General features: G+C 37.8%; 2 protein-coding genes across 2 annotated transcripts in view; one reads left to right on the top strand and one right to left on the bottom strand.

Annotated features, from left to right (window-relative positions):
- Position 1: 1 nt before the first annotated feature.
- On the top strand, positions 2-23,316 carry SAV1 (salvador family WW domain containing protein 1). Its single transcript, XM_026513708.4, has 5 exons — positions 2-452; positions 3,201-3,644; positions 11,923-12,193; positions 15,358-15,501; positions 21,932-23,316. The coding sequence occupies exons 1-5, from the start codon at positions 359-361 to the stop codon at positions 22,131-22,133; spliced, it is 1,155 nt and encodes a 384-aa protein (XP_026369493.1). The 5' UTR covers positions 2-358; the 3' UTR covers positions 22,134-23,316.
- The window catches only part of ATL1 (atlastin GTPase 1), a 78,988-nt gene continuing 76,606 nt past the window's right edge, over positions 22,270-24,651 (bottom strand). Inside the window, exon 14 of the mRNA XM_026513707.4 lies at positions 22,270-24,651. Coding sequence (XP_026369492.1) covers positions 24,541-24,651 — 111 coding nt within the window. The 3' untranslated portion in view covers positions 22,270-24,540.

The following is a 24,651-nucleotide window of genomic DNA, read 5'->3' as shown; positions in this document are numbered from 1 at the left end:
AAAGTTTACGGGACGTAGGCGGCGGCGGCGGCGGCGGCGGTTACCAGGGGGCCCTCTGCAGACCATGGCCCTGGCCGGGCGTTGCTGCGTCCGCTCACGGAGTTCTCGGGCAGCATCGCGGAGCGAGTGGATTTCCGGGAAGGAACTGACCAGCGACTGAGCTGAGGCCGGCGCGCTTAGCGCCCCGAACATGCGGCAGTCCCTGCGGGCGACCCTGGGCTGCGGAGAGGCGGCGGCGGCGGCGGCTCGGGAGGGAAGGAGGCGGCGGCGCCGGCGGAGGTGGCGGCGGGGCCGGCCGGCGCCCTCCGCGGAGCCCTAAGGAGGCTGCTCGCCGCGGCCTGGGGCCTCGTCGGCGAGGATGCTGTCCCGAAAGAAAACCAAAAACGAAGTGTCCAAGCCCGCCGAGGTGCAGGGGAAGTACGTGAAGAAGGAGACGTCGCCTCTGCTGCGGAGTGAGTGTCGGCGGGGCCCCCGCGCCCACACCTGGCCCGAGCGGCTGCGGGGGCCTGCGGGGCACCCGGGCTCCCCGCCGCTTTTCGTGACTGTGGGTCTCTGTGAAGTACTGTGTTCTAAAATGATATTGTGCCTGAAGTGCTGGTCGTGGTTTGAAAGCCGATAAAGCGTAAGAAATTAGAGGAGTCCTCCCCCCGGGGGCCTCCCTAAAAATAACAAACTTTCCCGTCCCCACCCACCCCAGGGCGGTGTGTTTCGTTTTGATGACTAGAAGAGGTTCTTTCGGAAACACGTAAATTGCGGATTCCCCGATGCTAAGGGATGGAAGTGATTAGACCGGGGCGCACTTTTTCCTCTTCTAGGGATCTCGAGATACGCCTTGTGTTTGCAGACATTTCGGGTGACACTCGTCCGTGCTGGGAGTTGCGCGAACTCGGGTAGAATTCCTTCGCCCTTTTTCTGGTTGTAGACGTTCGGAGGTGACGGCTGACCGTCGCTCTTGTAGCCGCTGTCCAAAGCCGCATCAATCTTAGATCTTAGAGAAGCCAAAATCGTGTGTGTATGGGTATTTAAGTGAGAATTACTTCAAATACCACCTTCCCTCCCCGACTCTAAAAGGCGAAGTACGCAACATTTCTACCGTACTTTGGGGGGAAATTGCCAAAAAGTTTTTGTTTTTGTTTTTTTTTTTAACTTTAATAGTTTGTGTTTCTCTCTGCCTCCCCCCCACACTTTTCACTTTAAGCATTTGATTCTGCTTTTTCAGCTGAATCTTTTGAATTTTTGATTCTTGCTTGTGTGTTCAGAACATTTGTGAGGTAAAGAACTAGTATTTTGATGTTCATAGTGGGCACCTTGTGTTAGTGCCCTTCTTGGAAGCTCCTACTAACCTTGTGACGTAAGCATTACATCATTCTGTAATTGGGAAAGCTGTTCGTAGAGGTTCCTGGTATTTACCCAGGACCACACAGAAAGGTGTGGAGAGCATGTATTTTAAATAATAACCACATCATCAGCCTTCAAGATTTATCCTTGTATTTGCAATGCTTTCTTATAGAACAACAAAATAGATCAATGGGTACATCAATAACCAGAAAATTGATTTTTACTTATTTATTTAAGTAATCTCTACACCCAGTGTGGGGCTCGGACTGAGGACTCTGAGATCAAGAGCAGCATTCTTCCCACTGAGCCAGCTTAGGCACCCCTGAAAATTGATTTCTTTTCTTCTTTTTTTTAATTTTAAAGACTTATTTATGTATTTATTTGAGAGAGAGCGAGCCTGGTGGGGGGGGCTGAGGGAGAGGGAGAGCAGCAGACTCCTCTGAGCACGGACAGGGGACTCGATCTCACCACCCAGCGATCACAACTTGAGCTGAAATCAAGAGTCGGAGGCTTAACTGATTGAGCCACCCAGGCGCCCCTGAAAACTGATTTTTAAACCTTTCTCTATCAGCTTATTTTTCAGTTACATATGCTCTTAGGTTTTCAGCTAAATTTATGATAGCTTGCAGTTTGCTGCAAGTAAAGTTTATTAACATTACTTGAAATCATGAAATATGTTAGCCGTACTTTATTTTTTTTTAAAGATTTATTTATTTGAGAGAGAGAGTGAGAGAGGGCGGGCCAGGGAGCTCGAGTTGGGGCAGAGTGGGGGAAAGAGAATCTCAAGCAGACTCCCTGGTGAGCGCAGAGCCCGGTGAGGTTGCTGTCACGACTCATGAGAATGAGATCAGGACCTGAGCCAAAACCAAGAGTCCCACACTTAACCGACTGAGCCACCCAAGCACCCCATGTTAGCCATACTTTAAAGCAAGTTTATTCGGATATTAAGTTCTCTATAGAGTTAGCTTCTGAAGCTTATTATTATCAGTGCTGTTTGATATTGTTTACTTAATAAATGAATAAAAGTTTCCAAATCTAGTTTTTTTTCATGTGACAAAGTTATTTGCTTTGTAACCTGGCATGTCTAAGCCACTCAAGTTCTGTATTCAGACGTACTGTATCCTGAAGGCCATTGTTCTACTGTTATCTTCTGTTTTGAATTATAATTGCTTGTTCTTAACGGGAGCCATGGTTTCAGACTTGGCATTTTTGAGCTGATTGAACATTTGTGTGCCTCTTTGAAATGAGATCTTTTTATTTAATTTTCATAGCTAAATTTTTTACTTTCCAGCTTTTGATTACTGTACCAGTATTACGTAATTCTGAAAGGAAACCAGATTAATTATTTTAAAGTCTTTTTAAAGGAATCCACTTCTATTCTACTAGAATAGCATTATATTCTGTTTTATTTTTGAAATTGTGTTTGCTTGTAAAAGGATTTTTGGGAATTTTGAAAATGAAGTAAAATCAAAACAATAATCTTAAATTATGTTGGTAACTGTGTATCTATTTGTTAGATTGTTTCTTATTTTTACACATTTATTCATGAGTATTTCATTAACCATAATTAAGCTTACTGACATTTCATCATGTATGGTGGTATGCAGAGTACATTTGATTCTGAATTTACACATACCACATTCATACAAATTATAAATTCATTTGAGTGGGAAAATACTAATTAAATTAGCCTTAATTTTAAAATGCCCAAGTACTATCTTAAATCAGAATTTTAAATTGTGTTTGCTTAAGTCCATTGAAATTTTGCATTGGGGGTAATAGAAGTAAATGAACAACTTTTGAAAAGTGTAATTATTACTTACTGAAGGGGTCATTTTACTCTTTGTTTTATTTTATCGTAGATCTCATGCCTTCATTTATTCGGCATGGTCCAACAATTCCAAGACGAACTGATATTTGTCTGCCAGACTCAAGTCCTAATGCCTTTTCAGCTTCTGGAGATGGAATAGTTTCAAGAAACCAGAGTTTCCTTAGAACTCCAATTCAAAGAACACCTCATGAAATAATGAGAAGAGAAAGCAACAGATTATCTGCACCTTCTTATCTTGCCCGGAGTCTAGCAGATGTCCCTAGGGAGTATGGCTCTTCCCAGTCATTTTTAACAGAAGTTAATTTTGCTGTTGAAAATGGAGACTCTGGTTCCCGATATTATTATTCAGATAATTATTTTGATGGTCAGAGAAGGCGCCCACTTGGAGATCGTGCACATGAAGACTATAGATATTATGACTACAACCACGATCTCTTCCAAAGAATGCCACAAAATCAGGGGAGACATGCTTCAGGTAACTTAAAATTACAAATCCTACATTAGTTTAGATTTATTAACAATTAAAAAGATGCTCTTTTCTGGATTTTCTTGGGAACCCAACAGAAACTCCCAGAAAAATACTTTTCCATTTTGCCAGTTTTGTTAAGCCAGCTTGCAAATAATTAGTAATCTATACTGAGTGAAAGAATTTTGTGTCTATTTATTTTATTAACTCATTTTATAAAAATTTAGTACTTACCCGAAGGTTATCTAGACTGTTAGCATTATGAACCTTGAAAACCCAGAGAATTTAATGTCTACAGTTGGATTGAATCTAGGTTTAAGTTTGGTAGAATGGGAAAGTTAGGGTTTCAAAGAACCTGGACTTAAACCTGAGAAAGGAAGGGTGAATAGGAAGAATTGGGTGTGGTAAAGCGTACCTTGGCCAACTGCATCATTCCTCAGCTACAGCCTCAGTGTTTCTTACTGTTTTCCTAGGTCAATAATTATTTCCCAGGTTGGTCAAAAAGACTTACTGTCAAATGGTTGTGTGATAAGTCTGTCCTTTTGTTGTTCTTTAAGGAATAAAAATATTAGCCATGTAATTTTTAAAAATCTGTTTTCCATATTTGCTAACTTGGGAATACTTGTACAAGGAGCAGAAGAGATAGGAGAAATGTACAGTTGTACTTCATTCCCAGAGTATTGTATTACACTAGATAAACCGAAGCAACCTGAAAATTAAACTTTTTCATCTGTTTTTTCCTTGGTAAGTTGAAGACTTTAAATCTTGGCAGGATAAAAATAAATACATGAGACATTTACTTTTTAACCTTCGAAACTTCAAACAAGGTAACTTAAAAATAGTGTGGAGGAGCACGTGGGTGGCTCAGTCTGTTACAGTGTCTGACTCTTGATTTCGGCGCAGGTCATGATCTCAGGTTCATGAGATCCAGCGGCATCGGACTCCATGCTGGGTGGGGAGCCTGCTTAAGATTCTGTCTCTCCCCCCGCCCCCAAGACAACAGCAACAACAAACAAACAGTTTGGAGCAGGAATGTAGAAAACATTCATTTAGTGTTTTGGGGGGTGGGGGGAAGAAGGAGAGGGAAAGAGAAAAATCTTTTTTTTTTTTTTTAAGATTTTATTTATTTATTTATTTATTTGACAGAGAGAGAGAGAGAGAGAGAGAGCGAGAGAGGGAACACAAGCAGGGGGAGTGGGAGAGGAAGATGCAGGCTCCTAGCAGAGAAGCCTGATGTGGGGCTCAATCCCAGAATACTGGGATCACGCCCTGAGCCAAAGGCAGACGCTTAAGGACTGCGCCACCCAGGCGCCCCGCCAGAGGGAGAAAATCTTAAGCAGGCTCCATGCACATCGTGTCCCGATGCAGGGCTTGATCTCACAACCCTGAGATCACGACCTGAGCTGAAATCCAGAGTCAGATGCTTAACTGACTGAGCCACCCAGGTGCCCTTATTCATTTAGTATTAATCATTTATGTGTCTAGCATTTTCTCTGATCTTCTTGGTAACTGCTCTCTGGTATCTTATTTGGGGAACAAAACCAATATATGCACAGTAATCGCAGAACAGTCGCTAAACTCTGTGGGACTGACAGTAAGTGCTATAGGGAGTCAGAAGAGAGATCAGGGTAGGCTGGAATACTTGAAGAAAGATTCACGGAAGAGGTAGGACTTGAGCTGTGCTTTGAGCTTGGACTTTAGGTTAATGGGGCAGAGGAAAGGAATTTTAGATGAAAAATTTGGGATAGCCCACTGAAAACAGAGTGGACCTGTAAATCCAAGGAACTATGTAGTTCTACTAATTTGAAAAAGGAGATGTGAAGTAGAATGGTGATTTGTGGGCAACAACAAGCTGAAGGGTTTAAACGAGTCAGAAAGAAGCCATTGCAGGTTTCAAAGACAAGTCATTTTATGAAAGCTGTGTTTAAAGTTAACTAGTTGTACTCAGGATAAATTGCTACCAAGAAGATGACTGCAGGTACCAGTGGTATTGGAGAGGAAAGGGCAAGTCTGTGTTGCCTTTAAGGGAAAAAATGAGACTTAATTATGGGTTAGGAGAAGTAAATCACTGGAGTTTTGAAAATTGAGGAATAATGGAGAATAGTTGGTAAAAGCACTTTGTGAAAGCTGACATTGGAATCTCATTGGGACATCAAAGAGGAGAGGTTTTCTAGGCATATAGAAATGAGCATGGATGAACATCTTTTTGTTTTTAAGATTTTTTTTTTTAAGTGATCTCAACCCAGCGCGAGTTCACAATGCTGAGACCAAGAGTCCCATGCTCCTCCGACTGAGCTAGCAGGCATCCCAATACCTTTTTGTTTTTAAGGACCGTCTAGGTTAAAGAATTAGACATTTGCATACTTTGGTGTTTATTTTGACTATTTCTAATATCAAGTAGTTTTAAACCTCAGAAATGATTTGTTACCCAAGCAAAATAGTAAGTTTTTAAAAATAAACTAATTTTTTAAAAATGAGTAATAGCTACTTACTGTAGGAAATTTGCAAAAAGCAGAAAAGTTAAGGAAAAGTGCCCATCAGGCCAAGATTCGTCGTATTTCAGTTATTTCCTTCATCTTTTTCTATGGCATTCTTTTTTTTACATTGTTGTGATTATACTCTGTACAGTTTTATATCCTTGCTTTTTACTCCAATGAGTTTCTTAATGTTATATACTATTTATGGGTAGTTTCGTTGACTTCATAATCTTCCATTTGGTGCGTGTTTGCAGGTTATTATTTTAAATATTAATGAGGACCTGACTTAGCTGCAAACATTTAGAAAGGGGAGAAGTGGGACACATCTGCATTGATGGGACTTGGCCATCGATGCGATATGAGAGATAAGGAAAAGGGAAGATTCAGATAGGACTAGCATAGAAATTTGGCTGCATAAATGGTTGACTAAGTGAACGAATCCAGAATTTCAAGTCTGGAGTCTTAAGACAGTTTTGGTGGCTGAGGGGTAGCAGGAATAAAAGCTTAAAACATTTTGTTTACCAAAAATACAGATTGTTCTTCACACTTTTATCATGTGTATTTATATTGCAAACATCACTGATAACTCATAACACTTTTCTGCCTCAGTGAAGGTATGAAGAATTAATAATGCCAAGTTAAAACATTGTTTTAAAATTCTGATTCACAAAGTATCATTGAGGAAATACTGCAAGAACTAAATTTCTACGGATCCTTTCTTAGTGGCAGTGTGACATAGTTTTTATAAGTTTAATGACAGACTTCAAAATAACTTTCCAATCATGAATTAGGGATAAATAAAATAGAAGTTAATTGGATACTTTTTCAAATTAAAGAGTCATTTAAAAAAAAGATTTGCATTTATTAGAGTGATAATATGCTTGAGAAATTTTACTTAAGAGCATTTATATCAGGGCAATAAGATTTAATGTTTTACCTTTTAGAAAAAAAGAGTTCTTCTTTGAAGGAGTCTGTTAAGTGTCAGGGAAAGATTAATAACCAATTACTAACCAAGCAGAAAAGCCTAACAGCTGTCTTTTCCTGAAGGAAAAAATCCGAATATGAAACAATAGCTGGAAGTTTCTTGAATTCATCTTGAAAAGACTTGAAACTTACCATATTTTAAAGATTAATGCTGAAGAGAATTCAAGGAATTAGAGTGAATGGAAAGGAGAAAGTAAGTTTGTGGGAGGGTAAAGATGTGCTATGGATTTATTTTCACGACCGTTAAATTTTGGTTGTTGTTACTAAGGTAGTAAACCCTAAGAAGATAAGGAAGAGTAGTGTGGTAGTGACTTATGCCAGTAGTCAGGAAATGCCTTATCTTAAGGGTTAACTTTATTTTATTGTATTTGGCAGGTTGTATAGTGTCTCAGGGGGTTTCAGGGCCTGTCAAGTTCTAGGTTTAGCTGTGAAATCTGACCTTTAACATTTTGGCCAGTGTGCTGGGCAGGCACCTACTCTGTGTGCCAAAGGAAGGAATTTGGCTGCTAACAGGAAGTCTTCAGTTGGAATACTAAGGGCAGAATGAATCCCTTTGTTATGCATTTAAATAATGTAGTTCTATATAGTTTTAAGTAACAGACTTTTAAAACTTTTATTTTTAAAGACAAAGAAGTCAAGTTACCAAAATCAAACTGAAAAGTGTCAGCCTTTACCAAAAAACACTGAAGTAATGTTAACTCCAGGAAATGCACAAATGGTGAACCCAGAATCGTCTTTGAGAAGGGGTTAAGAGTCTTTAGGGATAAGCTTTGTTTGTAATTATACTGCAGGAGATGAGAAAAGGTAGCTCTCTTTATCAGCATCGTAATTGTAACGTGGGCTGTGGTGTTCAGCATTTATGACCCTGAAGCTTGGGGGCCTTTATTAGAGTCCCAGATTCCATTTTATTCTCTGTAGCCACTACAAAATTAGTAAACCAGAATTTTCGAGCTTTGTCTGTAAGGGCAGGTTTCACAGATATCTGCCTGGTTGTGAGATTAAATTCTTTGGAGACATATCTAGTAAAGTCTTGGTGGAAAGACAAAATACTCCTTTATCCTTGTGTTTGGGAAATAATGTATTTAGTTATGAATGTATTATTTTATATAAACGGAAGGTGTTTGTGCAGTTAATCCCTACAAATGGAAGTTATTTTGAGGATTATGAATGCCGCTCATTCTTTTCTGGGACTAATTGAAATAATGGAAAACTAATTTTCTTCCTTGTATCTCAGAAACAAGTTCTTATTATTCCACTGATTGAATTCAAAATTGGTAGCTTGTTTTTTTCTTTTATTAGTGGCAGTCATACTTTTCTTTGAAGAATTACAGTTGATCTTTTGTTTGTTGATTACTTTCTTAGTAATAAATTTGTCATTTGTATACCAATTCTATAGCTTTGGAAGTAACTTACTTGAATCTTTGTTTCCTCATCTATAAATTGGTAGTGAGACTATTACCTGTAGAGCTGTTTTGAATATGATAATACATTTCGAAAAGGGTCAGGGACAGAGGACACACTCATAATTCTTAGTGTTCATGCCTTTTATAAGAGTGTTATGTGCTCTTTTATACTTTTTACAGATTTGACATGTTTGGCTATTGAAGTTTCAACTTTTTGGCTGAACGCGGAGCAGAGGTCTCATGTGTTAGAGCTTGATACAGCTGTTTTTTCCGTCTTCTAGACCTGTTTCATAACTGGGAATGTTTTGTTTTGAATCTGAGTTTTAGTCTTTTTGCACTGTACATTCTTCTCTTAATAGGTTTTATAAAATTATCTCAAATAGTTTGAAAAAAATTAGTGCGCATGGCACTTTCAGAAAGTACAGGTGAAGTGTGTCATGAAAAGGTTAGGAATCATGGTTTTACACGGTATCGGTAAAGCTGATGAGCCTGTTTGGAACTTTGAGGACATCTTGGCTCCCTTATCAAATTGTTGAGGTTTAAATTTGAAAAATAAGAGTTTTTACAGAGTGGGCTTTGTGTTTCCTCTAAATATGAATTTCATGTTTTAATATGGTTTAAATCTGGTGTTTGGTACCTAATATTGTTTGAATGTACAAATTCTGTCATTTCTTCTCTATTAATTGGAATTCTATAATGAAGGACTATCTCATTGATGAGATTGGTTGCTATTCATATAAGAAAGCATAAATATTAAATCTTTCCCTTTATTTACTAGTTTTTAGAATAATGAATTTGCACCCTAGCTGCCTCCAAAGGTAAACAGTGAGTTTTTATTTTTAGTATCTGCGAACTCAAATTTTTTATTAACTCCAAGCTTTATTTGGATTTCACCAGTTCTTTCATTAATATCAGTTTTCAGTTCCAGGATCCAATCAGAGTACCACATTTCATGCAGTTGGCATTTCTCCTTAGTGTCCTTTGTCTATGACAGTTGCCCAGTCTTTTCTTGTTTTTCATGACCTTGATAGTTTTGAGGAATACTTGTCAGATATTTTTTGAACTGTCCTTTAATTTAGATTTTATCTCAGGTTTTTCTCATGATTAGATTGGGCTTTTGGTTTTTGGAAAGAATATCACAGAGGTGAAGTATCCTCGTCATGTCAAATATAGGGAGATACACGTATACGTATATGACATATTATTGGTGATATTAACGATCATACTTGATTAAGATTTGCCACGTTTCTCCATGGTAACAAACACTACATGTTTGTTCTTCCAGTTTTTGTCTTCATCTTTATTTCTTTACTGAGCACAGCTTTTATCTTTGTTGCCTTACCATCTTATCTTTTGGGTTCTTGTTTTTCTTTGTGGTCTTCTTGTAGAGAATTGATTGCTTCCTTTTTTCTCTTTTAGTTAGTGGGAGAATTTAGTTGCATTTTTTTCTCTGCTTTGGGACATTTTTCTGAATGTTCTTTTTAATAGATTTATACCTTTTTGGCAAAAGTCTCTAATTTTTCTTATAGATTGATGTTGTGCTGTTCTTATTATACATATTAAGTAAATTGAGTTTTCCGTTGCCAGTTATTTGAAATCACCTCCTATGATTGCTGAAGAGGGAGGAGGATTGTGGAGGGTCAAGGAGAAATTACCAGGGTAGTGTTTTGCACCAGCTAGTTTTTCACAGTGCTCTGTTCTTATCTCCACTTCTTTACTGTTCTTGCTCTGTCTGAGATGCTTTTGACAGTTCTTACATGTATCTAAAGGTTATACCTCTTCCCTTTTTTTTAATTGAAGTTTCTGTCAAGGTAATTGTACGTTCATATGCAGTTGTAAGAAATAATGCAGAGAGGGCCCCTGTACACTTTATAGCAACAAGGAAAACTCATGGAACTCAGTCTGTGTTATTAACCTGTGGACATAAACTCAATGAATTTTGGAGTTTGGGGTGATTAGTCAACACAATTACTCTTCTTACATGCAAATAAAACGATGCAGCCAGGTTATTCTCCCCCCCCCCCAATAACTTATAGTAAACTTAAGGTTTTTTTTAAGGTACAGAAATCTATGAATTTTGATATATATATATATAGATCTACATAATGCCAGCGCAGTCAGTCACCCTGAAAATGATGTCACTGCTGCCCCTTTGTGCAGTGAGTGGTCTTTGGTCTATGACAGTGGCTTAGTCTTTTCACCCCACCCCTATTTCCTGGCAACCACAATTTTCTGTCCTTGTAGTTTTGCCTTTGCAATAATTTCGTATGAATGGAATCATACAATTTACAGCCATGTGAGGCTGGCACCTTTCACTCAGTGTAATGCCTCTGTGATTTATCCATGTTGTTGCACGTATCAATGATTAGTTCCTTTTTACAGTACCTTCCGCTGTATGATTGTACTAGTTTACTCATTCTCTCGAAGGACGTGTGGGTTGTTCCCATTTTCAACACTGTAACATCCCCATACAGGTTTTTATGTGAACTTTCATTTGTCTAGGTTAAGTATTTGGGAATAGAATTGCTGCATCATATGGAAAACATATTTAACTTGGTAAGACCTTGTTGAAGTGTTTTCCAGAGTGGCTGAAGTATTTTGCATTTCCACCAGCAATGTATGAGAGTTTCAGTTGTTCCATATTCTCATCACAACGTGTGTTGAAAGATTTTTTTTTCTTTTTTGGCTGTTCTCATAGATGACTATTGTTCTCTCATTGTGGTTTTAATTTGTAAGGTTTTTTAAATTAGTAATGTCCCTTATGGTTAATATGATTTGAGCATTTTTTTAATCTGCTCATGTACCTCTATATATCTTCTTTGAAGTGCCTTTTCAAATCTTTTGCCCGTTTAAAATGTTTTCCTAGTGTTTTGAGAGTTCTCTGTGAATTCTAGATTAAAGCCCTTTGTCTAATATGTGACTGGTATATATTTTCTCCCAGTCTATAGCTTGATTTTCTTTAAAAGAGTAGAGCAAACATTTTTAATTATTTTATAATTATAATTATTTTAATTATGCTGAAGTCCAGTTTACCAGTATTTTTGTTTCATGGATTGCACTTACAGCATCATGGTTAAGAACTCTACCTGATGAAAGGTCACGAAAATTTATCCTCCTTTTTCTTTTAAAAGGTTTATAGTTTTTATGTTTTACATTTAGATATATGATCCATCTTAAGTTCATTTTTATAGAAGGTGGAAAGTATAGATAGAGGCATCAACCAAAACTAATTTCAAAGAGGGAGTCTTATTCCTTCTTCTTCTAATACTGGCTAGTTTTATGAAAATTCTTATTTACAGTTAGAAAATCATGAATTTTAACAGAAGAGTATACTTAGGATAGTTAATTTTGTGACTCTCAGATGTCATATTTTTTGGCTTTGAATAATTGTTCTGTTTCTTCTTTTTCTCTCTTCCTCTTCAGGTATTGGGAGAGTTGCTGCTACGTCTTTAGGAAATTTAACTAACCATGGTTCTGAAGATTTACCTCTTCCTCCTGGTTGGTCTGTGGACTGGACAATGAGAGGGAGAAAGTATTACATAGATCACAACACAAATACAACTCACTGGAGCCATCCTCTTGAGCGAGAAGGACTTCCTCCAGGATGGGAGCGAGTTGAATCATCAGAATTTGGAACCTATTATGTAGATCACACAAATAAGAAGGCTCAATATAGGCACCCCTGCGCTCCTAGGTACAGTATCAACTTTATTTTCAGCTTTTTGTTTTGAGATTGTCTAATGTTAGATTTTGAGATCCTGTTTTCATCAAAAAGAAAAGCATCTGAAGTTTGATATTTGAAAGCTTATGACATTTTTCTTTGGAGTTCTATTTAGTGATGATTTTAATAAGTAAAAAAAAAAACTTTGTAAAACAACCTCAAAAAACACAGTGTTCATATGATCAGACTCTGCTTTAATATGCCAGAATGTTTTTATTGTAGATATCCAGAAATTGAAATAAATAATTAAAACATCAGTCTCTTTCCATTTAAATTTCTATAAATAATACAGACCTCCCTCCTAATGTGTCAAAATATACTTCTGAATTATAGCATCTTGCCGTTTTATTCATATTCTTACTTTTTGTGTTCTGTTTCTTACTGTTGCCAGGCAAGAAAGTGAAAATTGGAACTGTGCAAAACATCCCAGATCTGTTTAATAAATGTAGCCAGTGTTCCTTTGGGCTTGTCCGTAGGTCTCAGGTCTCGTTATGGCCAGACTGTTAGCCCTGTGAATATTGTAGCCAGTTGTCCTATGTAGCAACTGAGCTGGGGAAGGTGATTAATCCAAATGGCGATGTGCTGTGTGTGACTGTAAAATACACACACACTGGTACCCTAGTACCCACAGTACTAACCCCAGTACTAGCTTAGTCATGAAATTGCAAATGAATTCCTGATAACTACCTCTGAGCCACAACTTAAAATGGCTAGAATATCATCAGCATGTTTGTAGGTGTTCTTCGTATCACCTCGCACAATACGATCTTTGGTTATGGCAGACTTGGGCATTTTTTAGAACCATTAAAATTGTTATGAAAATACACTTTAATACTATCACCTAGAAGACTAAGCTTTATTCATTACTGTGTCATTTTACATATTTGGATTTATTAACTCAACTTGGAAGAGTTTCTTTTCCCAGCGATTCCATCTAGTGGCACTCAGTCAGTGTTTATTGAACAACTGAAATTGTCATCACTTCAAAAGAACCAAACCAACTGCTCTGCCTGTGTTGGGCTCTGACCCCTTTGCCTACTCTCCAAACCATTTCAGGCAAGCTGCTGTCCTCCCTGGCCTCCATTTTCAGGCCTGTGACATGGGAGTAATTTAGAGTCCCCTCCTACCTGATCACGATTCCCACCAAGGGCAAGGATGAGTTCCCACTTATCCCTACTGTGTCCCAGCATCCAACACACAGGCACATAGTGGGAGTGTAGCCAGACGTTTGTTGACGAAGAATGATGGAAAATGCAAAAAGGAAAAAAAAAAAAAGAACGAAGCACGATTACAGATTGCTATCACCAGGTGGCAGAAGACTTTGCGGTCCAGACAACCAGATTTGAGAGTATATTGAGCGGACTTTTCTATTTATCATCAGTAACCTTACGTTATTATAGAATTGTCATAGTTTATAAGGCATTTTCACGATTTGCTTCTCTTAGCAGCAAGCACTTAAGCTTGCATAGATAGTATTAACTATTTTTTATCGTCTCTGTTATGCTAATCCTTATACAGAACACTTGACTTACTAGTGCATTTACACAATCACCTTTTTATGAATTTATTCCAGTTTTACATATAAGGCTGAAGCTTGGAGAAGTGAAGCAGTTTTGCCCACATTCATATTACTCGTGAGGTGGCCCAATGAGGTTAAAACCCTCAGGCATATCTGACTTCAGAGCCTCAGTTCTTCCCCACCCCCAGTTGTGCTATCAAAGGATATTTCACTTTGTACCTACTTCGTACCTACTTACGAAAGAAGAGATACATATAAAATTGCACTGCCGTTTGGACATTGATCTTTAAATTGTTAATCACAATCTAACAATTATTTTAATCCTAGTTTAGTATTGCAGTGACCTTTTATGATACCCACATAAATACTGATGTTTGGAGCAGGCTCTTCCAGTTTTGTCTCCTATCCTGGAATAGATTGTTTTGGCCTCCCAAATGTCAGTCTTTAGGCTTCAAGTGGTCCAGTGCGTTTTCCTTAGCATTTTCCCACGTGACACCTGCCTCCCCACCTTGCTGTTCTCTCTCTGTCCCAGTTAAGCCATTAGAACTAAATAAAAGCACGGTCTGTTTTTTCTTTTTGTTTTAAGTCTCTGTGATTTAAAATAGGTTCTAATCAACTGTAGCTCCCACATGCTCTCGTGAGTTGGTAAAAGCAGAAAAGCGTTGATGTGAGTAATTCAAGCACGGTTCTCATTCCCACCGCACTACATATTCTTTTTTTGTTTAAAGATTTTATTTATTTATTTGACAGAGATAGAGACAGCCAGCGAGAGAGGGAACACAAGCAGGGGGAGTGGGAGAGGAAGAAGCAGGCTCATAGCGGAGGAGCCTGATGTGGGCCTCGATCCCGGTATGCCGGGATCACGCCCTGAGCCGAAGGCAGATGCTTTAACGACTGCGCTACCCAGGCGCCCCCGTACTACATATTCTAAATCCCCTTTTCAGCCTAAAGGAGGAAGAAGGTATCCCTTCTCATTTTGAGAGAAACTGTCAACCTTTCCAATATGAATTTATAGCTAATACTAGTTATTACTGAAAATTATTATTTTAGTTTTAAGCCTCGGTATAAAGGTTATAATTTAGCTCCAAATTTTTTATAGCTTCCTTTCAAGTTCCTTGAAAAGAATAAATACCAGACAGAAGAAACTTCTTAAAAATATGTAAAGATTTTGGGCGCCTGTGTGGCTCAGTTGGTTAAGCGTCTGACTTCTGCTCAGATCGTGATCCCAGGGTCCTGGGATTGCGCCCCCTTTGGCTCCCTACTCAGCAGGGAGTCTGCTTATCCTTCTCCCTCTGCCCTTCCTCCCACGTGTGCTCTCTGTCTCTCAAATAAATAAAATCCTTAAAAAAATATATGTAAAGATCTAGCTTAGGTTTATATCCGTCACTAATGACCTGCTAGTTACTAGTTTCCAAGAGAAGGTGGATTTTACTTCACCTTATGGTGTGGTAAAAAAAAAAAAAAAAAAAGTCAGACTTCTGTGTTTTTTTAGGTGGTAGGAGGAATTCAGTTTGGGCAAGAGGCACATTTAAAAACGTTTAAATATGATTTGTTCTTTACAATTTCTTGTTTAGATTTAGAACCTTTATCCTGATGAGTGTCGATTCTTTTTTCTTAGCGTACCTCGGTATGACCAGCCCCCTCCTGTCACATATCAGCCACAGCAAACCGAAAGAAATCAGTCCCTTCTGGTACCTGCAAATCCGTATCATACTGCAGAAATTCCTGACTGGCTTCAGGTTTATGCTCGAGCCCCTGTGAAGTAAGTGAGTTTACAGCATGTTTTGTTGAGGGCTGAATGGAGCCAGAATGGAGTCTCTGGGCTGCTTAACCCACACAGCACTATGTTTTTTCTTAATCATATTGGGCTTCTAAATAATGTTTTACTTGAGGAAGGGCTACCACAGCTTATAAAGTTTGAAAATCATTGACTAGAAATGTAAGTTCTGCAAACATTTATTGATTCTTCGCTTTCTCTGTATGCAGACCTGTGTTATATTAGGGGTACAAAAAGAAGCTTACGTTCTTCTAGGGGAGATTAACTTGTAAATCAGTGATAACACACCGTGTGATGAAAGTAAGGACCCAGGGAAGTCCTAGGTACAAGGATGAAGGAGCAGGACACAGGTGTTGAGGAAATAATACAAGGAGCGGCTGCAAGCTCTGGGATGAGATGATTTGACTTCATGGATACTTTTGAGCTGTGTAACCCCCTGCAGAGTGCTTAACTTAGTTTTGTCTTCTGTAAATTGGGGATAGGAATAGTGCCTACTCTTAAGATTATTAAGAATTCAATAAAAATAGTGCATCTAAAGTACGTGTATCACAATACCTTGTACATTAAGAGAGCTTAGGAAAGGCGATGGTGATGATGCTGACTGGGGGCAGAGGTCAAGATCACTCAGGAAGGAACAGTCTGATTTCTGGCTCCATCACCTACATACTGAATGACCTTGAGCAAGTCACTGAACTTAGATCTAAGTGTTTTTCCCTCCACAGAGCAGTGGGGCATAAGTGACCATGCATTTTAAAGCACATGGCACGGTGGCTGCCTTGTATAAGCACTTGATATGGCTTCTTATCATATGAGTGGAGCAAGGACAAATGTGGCCTAGTTTGTAAAGATGCCTGTGAATTTGCCAGGCTCATTGAGGATATTTATTGGGTGCCATAGTAGGCACTATTCTTGAAATACAATCATGAAAAAATGAAATCTGCCTCAAAGAGCTTCTCTCGGGACGCTTGGGTGGCTCAGTCATTAAGCGTCTGCCTTCGGCTTGGGGCGTGATCCCAGGGTCCTGAGATCCAGCCCTGTATCGGGCTCCCTGCTCTGCTGGGAGCCTGCTTCTTCCTCTCCCACTCCCCCTGCTGTGTTCCCTCTCTCGCTGGCTGTCTCTGTCAAATAAATAACTAAAATCTTAAAAAAAAAAAAAAAAGAGCTTCTCTCTCCTGGGAAACAGAAGTAGATACTCAGATCAGTAACCCAGTGTGATAAGGGTTAGTAACACTGGTATATATACACAGTGCCGTGATTCCAGGAAAGGGAGTTTTGGAAAGCAAACAGTTATTGATCATCCAGTGCTTCTTGTGTATCTTATGATGCTAAACTTTTACATATGTTATCTCATAATCTTTCCAAAACCCATTTTACAGGTTAAAAAAATGGAGGCTTTATCTCTGCTAAGATCCTACAACCATCGAGTGGTAGATTTCAAACCTTTATCTCCAATTTCAAGGATCATGCTCTTAACTTTTGTCATTAATAACTTATTTAAATAAATATACTGAGCAGCTATTAAATTCTTGTTAAACTTTGCTAGGCATTTCATATATGATTGCATGTACTTTGAACAACTCTGTAAGCTAACTTTTAGTTCCTGGTTTTTGTAGCCTTACTCTTCATTTCTTTTTTGTATTTCAAGAAACCAAAATTAACAGCATAAAATAGCCCAAAGAAGAGTTTTAGATAGTTTAAGATGTTAGATAGTGAATTTGGGGAAAAAATTAATTCTTTGATATTCAAATAAAAGGAATGTAAAACTTTACATTTATACTTTTTTGAAATATAACTCTTTTCCATAATTTTAAAGGATGATCATTGAAATAAAATTTGCAAGGGGTTAAACCAACTCTGATCTACATCTTTACCATACTGTGTATTCACCAACCGTGTGTGTGTCTGTCTGTCTGTCTCATGCATGCATACGTGTATGCCTCCAGCCTAGAGATTTTAGAAGTTATTTTCCTGCTTAGAGCCATTGTTTTTATTAGCTTCTTTTCGGGCTTTTAATTTGATTAGTTGGTTACCTCAAGGATATGTCTTATAATTATTTGATTATGATTCTGCTCATTTAGGCCAGATTAACATTCTTATAAAGTTATTGGTCATTTACTATGAATTATTTATTAATTTTTGGCCAACATAAACATTTTTCTCAGTCTGCAAATTCACAGTTGTTACTCTATGATCTGATGTGGAGACAAAACCATGTTCCAGGGTTCTAGTCCTAAAGCATTGGTTCTTTTTTTCCCTCTAAGTCAAATTTAAGCCTTGACAATGTAATTTTTAAAAAGATTTTAATTGTAGATATTATTTTGCAAAATATAAACAATGCTTTTCAAAAGTTTGATTTTAGTTTATTTGAAATTATGTACACATTTATCCATAAACGCTTAGCTTGGTTTGGCGTCTGGGCTAACTTACTGCAGTCTGTTTATCTGATTCTATCCGTACAGTATAGGAATGGAGTAAGGAATGATGATGGATGAACTTTTCTTCCCTTTTCCCTCTCTTCTTTCATTCTTGTTACCACTTGACCTACCAATATGTATAGCCTTTGTTCATACGCTGGTCTTATGCCATATGTAATATGTGTATTTATATTTTCCTTAAGTCTGGAAGAATATATGCCTACTAATAAATTTTCTTATTTCAGGGAGTTGATAAGATTGAAGAGGGTTATTCTTTCTACTTTATAGTCATCATTAGGGAGAAGTAACATAAAAAGCTTTCCTTTTTGGGGAAAAAGATCATACTTAAATGGAATTCCTTGCTGCTTGTGAAAAGAAACAGATTATAGCCCTTTCAACTCTGGTTCTGTGAGCTAGCTTTAAAACTTTAGGAAATGAGCAACTTAGTTTTTTTTCCAAATAGGTCAGGACTCTCAGAATGAGCTAGACTGAAACAAGAGAGCAGGTATTTCTTTACTGCTTAAAAACTTAAAATGAGAGGTTTAGGAACCTGTTGCTTTTTAGTTGGTCCAAAATTTTTGTCTCTTAAGAAGATGGAAATGGTTGATATTGTTGTCAAAAAAGGATGAGCTGTTATCTATGAAGTAGATAATGAAGAATCATTTATTTAATAAAAAGACAGGTTTTAGTCAGATAACTAGCACGTTTTTTCCTTTTGCTAAATAATTGCCAATCTTCTAACTTCCTGAAATTTTAAAATTCTATCTCTAGCAGCAACTCACCAAAACAATTTTTGAGTATACTTCCGAACTTGACTCAGATTATATTCTGAATTTTTATTTATGAATTTAAGTAAAGTTTCCGAAGCTGCTCACAAAGCCTGTGATGCATCGTACAAGGGTAATGAGGCTGAACTACAGCATAAATGATAAGGTTAGCACAGAAAGGAGAAGACCATCAGGAACATATTTACTTTCTGTTATTCCTCATACATACCCCAACACCGGTCCCCAACAGTACTGCAGCCATGGATTGTATTTTATTCCTGTGGCCTGGCAGTCCTTCAGTGTCACCACTGCGCTAGCTCTGGGTGAAGGTAGAAAGGAAGAACGGGCACACTGTTACGGGGGCAGGCACAGGGAAGGGACTTAGGCTGCTCTGTGATCCCTGGAGCTGGAAATAGCAGCACTTTTGGCTCCTTAAAGACAACATCCGCTGGAGTGTGAACGCATTTTTTGGCAGGATTATAGCAATTGCTGTTTGCATATATGGGTTATTTATAAGTAGAATAAAAAATAACGCTGGTGTGTTACAATAAGCATAGGCTACTGAAGTAGTTTACAGCCCATTTTCTGAATGATTTACTTGTGTGTGAACATGTGTGTGTGTGTGTAAAGATTTTATTTATTAGAGTGTGCACATGAGCACATGGGGGGGGAGGGGAGAGGGAGAAGCAGACTCCCTGCTGAGCAGGGAGCCAGGCAGTGCTCAGTCCCAGGACCCTGAGATCATGAAGGCAGGTGCTTAACCAGCTGAGCCACCCAGGCGCCCCACCTGTATGTATTTTTTTTAAGATTTATTTATTTGAGGAAGTGAGCATGTGGTGGGAGGAGCAGAGGGAGAGGGAGACCAGTAGACTCCCCACTGAATGGGGAGCCCATTGCAGGGGCTCAACCCAGGACCCTCATCGTGACCCGAGTCCAAGTCAAGAGTCTGCCGACACTTAAGCAACTGAGCCATCCGGGCATCCCTACCTGTATATTGAAACCATAAGTGACTAAAAATGCAGCCTGGGGAATCAGGTGATTTGTCTAGTTAAGAAGAAAAGAATGGGAATTTTATATTTTTCCTACAAAACAAAAGAAAATAAACGTATTGGGAAGTATTACATGAGAAGGGAAGTAATCCCATAGAAACGGGGCAAGATTTTGGAATGCAAGTGGGAGCCTTGCCTACTTTCTCATCGGTGCTCTTCTAGAGGACTTTTCTCCTCCCCAAAGGGTTTTCTGTAATTATTCTGACTTTGTTGCTTCTACCCTTAATCCTGTTTTTGATGCTAAATGCTGTGATTGGGAAGTCAGAAAATTGCTTGAAGCTTTTTTTCTCTTTCCTTTTTTTTTAAACTCGAATGCTTATACAGAATGATGTTCATATCTGAAAACAATTATGATATTTACCAATTTAGTCTTCTCCCTTTTTCCTTGCTAGAAAGTACACAGATGATAAATGAGATTTAATGTTCTTATAGTTCAGCTGGCATAAATTTAAGCATCTTGAATCAGTAGACGTTGCTGAAATGCCTGTTAGCTATGGGATTTTGAATCTAGAGGATTAAGTTTTTTGCTAGGGATTATGAATTTGTTTCCAACAAATAAGATCTTAAGCTACATGAATACTAGAGGCTCTGAAAACACAACGGTTACTTCATGGAAGCTCATTATTTCTTATGGTATCTCTCTAATTTAGGTTAGAGTTTCCCACTGAAGAGAATATAAAGCTTTCTACCAAGTGTACCTATTAGATTTGCAGCACTCAAGTAATTAAGCGGGCAAATTTGGGATCCAACAAGATATGTTGATCTGTGGTTCTGCATATTGTGCTCCTGCTTAGACCCAAGCCACACGGGAGTACAAGTCAGCGTGCCAGGCACAGTCTGTGGCTCCTCCTGACTGCTCATTATTTGTTTACTGTTTCCCTTTTTAAAAAACCTTCAAAAATATATTTGGAATAAGGTGTTAAATGAATTACCAAACATAGAATCATTGGGTAGGAAATATTATAAATGACTATTAAAAATAAATGTACTAGAATTTACAATCAAAGCTTCGGATTATATCTGTTCTGTAATAGGGTTTCAGAAGTGCAGCTTCAATATCATACAGGCGTATGGCCCGCTGTAGTTCAAGGTCTTTGTCTAATCTCAACATTCAAGACCATTACTCTGAATAATTTGGTCCATGACTCTGCCTTTCTCATTTTTTGGTCACTAAACAGTTTTGCAAGAAATCTATAGCCTCTTTAGGTTCAGTTTTTTGATCTGTAAGATGGGAAAATTGGACAGGAGTGATGTCTTCAGGTTTTTCAGTCCAGAGTGTAAATTACTGCTTTTTGTTGCATACTTCCCTGTCAGTATGCGCTCAGCTTACCATTGAAGGAGTACTAAGAGGCCTCCTGGGAGACATGGAAATACAAGCTCTACATACTTCTAGAGTCGACTTACTCTCATTTTGAGAAGAAATTATTCTTCCCTTTCTGCTCAATTTTGTTTTGTTTTAAGCTTATTTATTTATTTATTTATTTGACAGAGAGAGACAGCCAGCGAGAGAGGGAACACAAGCAGGGGGAGTGGGAGAGGAAGAAGCAGGCTCCCAGCGGAGGAGCCCGATGTGGGGCTCGATTCCAGGACCCTGGGATCACGCCCTGAGCTGAAGGCAGACGCTCAACGACTGCACCGCCCGGGCGCCCCGATGTTGTTTTAGTGTTGTATACTCAACCTCAGGAAAGGAGCCCACGAATGATGGTTCCTCTTCGTTCCTCTTTTAGTTCCTATTTTGCAGTAGTGAACATTTCTCAGAAAGTTCTGTCCACACTAATAACACAAGTGACTTTGCCCATTTTTGTGTATTGTCTTTGGGCATAATATGGTCTAAAGCATTCTTAAGTTCCTGACAACTAAACTTTAGGTGAACTTATGAATAGCACAGAATATGTATTCTTCTGAAATTACAGAACACAGTCGTTGGAAATGTGTTCATCGTTGTCTAATGTTAATAGAATAATTAATAAATTGGTATTTTTTAACTTGAAGTAATATCAGGAGTTTTCTCCTCTCCTTAAAAAAATAGTATATTTAAATAAGTTAACTCAGTTATTTTTAATTAAAGCTTGTGGTTTGTTTAGATATAATAAAGTTGATCTTTATAAAACTAGATCAGTTTGTTGCTGTAAATACATATTTATGTATGTGTTGTGAACATATGCGTGCTTGTGTTTTAAAACAGATATGACCACATTCTGAAGTGGGAACTCTTCCAGCTGGCTGACCTGGATACATACCAGGGAATGCTAAAGTTGCTTTTCATGAAAGAACTGGAACAGATTGTTAAAATGTATGAAGCCTACAGACAGGCTCTTCTCACAGAGTTGGAAAACCGCAAGCAGAGACAGCAGTGGTATGCCCAGCAACATGGCAAGAATTTTTAAGTTAATTTTTTTAAAATAAAATTTAAGTTTTGTGTAAGGGCTTTAAAATATTTTCACAGGTAAAAAAACTGCAAACAAATACTTTGGTTAATAAAGGCAGCTTTTTGGAAATTACAAAATTCTAATTTTACATGTATTTTGTTATTAAAAATATTTTTATTGAGCAAAAATTGATTATCATTTTAAGAGCCGATACAGCAAACACTTCTAAATGCTATATATTAGAAACTGCTTTGAATATTCTCAGTGGAGACAAATGCAGCAAGAAATGTCTCATTATAACCAGATATTAAATAGGAAATGATCACTTGGTAAACTCGTACAGTAGCAGTATCTTTCTTTAAAACACAGAAAACCTATGCAGTATTTAAAAAAAGATGTGTACTGCTTTAACGTGGACTAGTAGCTGGAATCAGATGGTTTAATATTACCATTGCGCAGTTCCAAACACAAAATGGGATTTGGGACCTGAATGGTGATAAATGTATATAATGGATGGGGTTCCCTCCCAAAACATAACCCTTTTAAAACATGTTGAGAACATATTTTTTTGGTATGAAAGGGTAAAGGGCCTGTAATTTTTTAGGAATAAATGTAGGCATAAGGTCTTAGCCTGTATGGGAAGGTGTGCACAGCACTCAGAGGTTGCTATCATTTCCTTCCTTTTGACCAGGGCCCTTGAAACGTTTAGCAGCAGGGCTCTAGTGAGACAGTGGAGGGTTCCCAGCAGCAGGAAGCACACCGCTATCCCCGCAGACTGGCTCGAGCCGCCAGCAGTCGGGGATTCATGAAGAAATCCGGGTCATTCAATTGATCTGACATATTTTTATCTTCGAAGGATTTGTCACAGAACTTTAAAACCTACCATTTCCCTCCCAATTTTTTTCCTTTCCATAGTTAAGACATTGCTCATAATTAGCGCAGTACATTTGATTACAGAAAAATTTATGGCACTGTTAGCCTGTAAATCTCTAGAATTCTGTGAATTTCAACATTAATTGAAGGAGCTCTTCAGTTACATTTACATGTGTTGTAAATATGTAAATATATTTTTAGTTTAGGTAATCTTCCAAAATACAGAGCACTCCCAGTTAGTTATCAGTGAGTTTGAATTGATAAAATGTTGAAAATGTTAAATGTTTGATTTTATATAACAAGCTTATTAAATATATTTTTGTGGAAACGAAATGTGTCATGTTTGATTCCGTGTTTTTTTACATAGTGCTATAAATATTTGATTTTCCATTCAGAAGGTCCAAAAGCAAAGGAAGCAGTATATAATGAAGGGGATATTGAAAAATGAAAATAAGCTAGAATTTTATCAGCTGGGAAAGTTATTTTTCAGAGCATGTAATCAGACTTCTCTAAGATGTAAGCTTATATATATGTCTCATGAACCTCACATCGTCTTCTAGCTTAATCATTCTTTCCTGTTACTCATTCCTTTGTATTCCTGTTTAATTTAAACATGGCTAAGCCATTTCTAAGGAAGTTAGAAATTTACTACTTTAGAACTCCCAGATTATAGAATCACTGGTTTAAAAGAACTGAAAGGTACCGAAAAGGGGATTAGCATACATTTCTTAAAGTGGAAACTCAGATTTGTAATGGTGTCAACGCTGAAGAAAATGCATTTTTAATTTTAAAAAGAGAGATAAACCTTTATCATTCTACATCAGTACCTCTCAAACATTTCCAATTCAGTAAGCATTTGTTTTTAATATTAGGAACCAGAGTAAACTTTAATAATAGTTCACATGTTAAAAGAATAAACCTATGAATAATACATTTCTTTGTGTACCAAATGAAAAAATATACAATGCAGTGAAACTTAAGTACATATACAAAGTGATTTTTTGTGCATTTTTGATCAAGAAGTTTATATTCTATATTAAATCATAATATAAAAGAAGCAGTATTTAGTTTTTGATAAAGCAACTGAAAAGCTCATGGTATATATAAGATGATATAGATTGAATCAAGCCTGTTGAGTTGTTATGCTTAAATGGGTGACTGTGTGAAATAACTTAAAAATTCTGTAGAAATTAAATGAGCATGTCCAAACATGGAGTAATATTACTACATGGTTTAATTATAACCCAGTAGTAGAATTTAGTAAATTCAAGCAGAACACAATGTACTGTCATAAATAGACAAACACTTTAAATTATAACAGCATATTTGAAGACAAAATTAAGAAACTGTACATGTGAACAAAAATGATAGAACCATGCGTACACCTGCTTATTAAACACCGAAGTAAAAGAACTAACCCATTTTGCAGTTTTCAGGGGAGCTTGATATTTTACTCTGTCCTGACAGAAGCACTCCGAATGTTTGCATGGAGACATAAAACTGAATATTTAACTGACAACTGGTCATGCACCTGTACTTCTAAAAATTTGGATTAAATTTTCTTCTTTTCTGATTGTTCAGTAGCGTCTGACTTTGGCGCAGGGAACGCTTGATGGTACAGATGTCTGTGGGTCGCCGCTGCACTGTAAAGCTTGTACAAAGC

Source organism: Ursus arctos, unplaced genomic scaffold (assembly GCF_023065955.2).
Source record: "Ursus arctos isolate Adak ecotype North America unplaced genomic scaffold, UrsArc2.0 scaffold_37, whole genome shotgun sequence".
Lineage (NCBI taxonomy): Eukaryota > Metazoa > Chordata > Mammalia > Carnivora > Ursidae > Ursus > Ursus arctos.
Note: the sequence above shows the minus strand (reverse complement) of the source record. Positions and strands in the feature narration are given on the sequence as shown.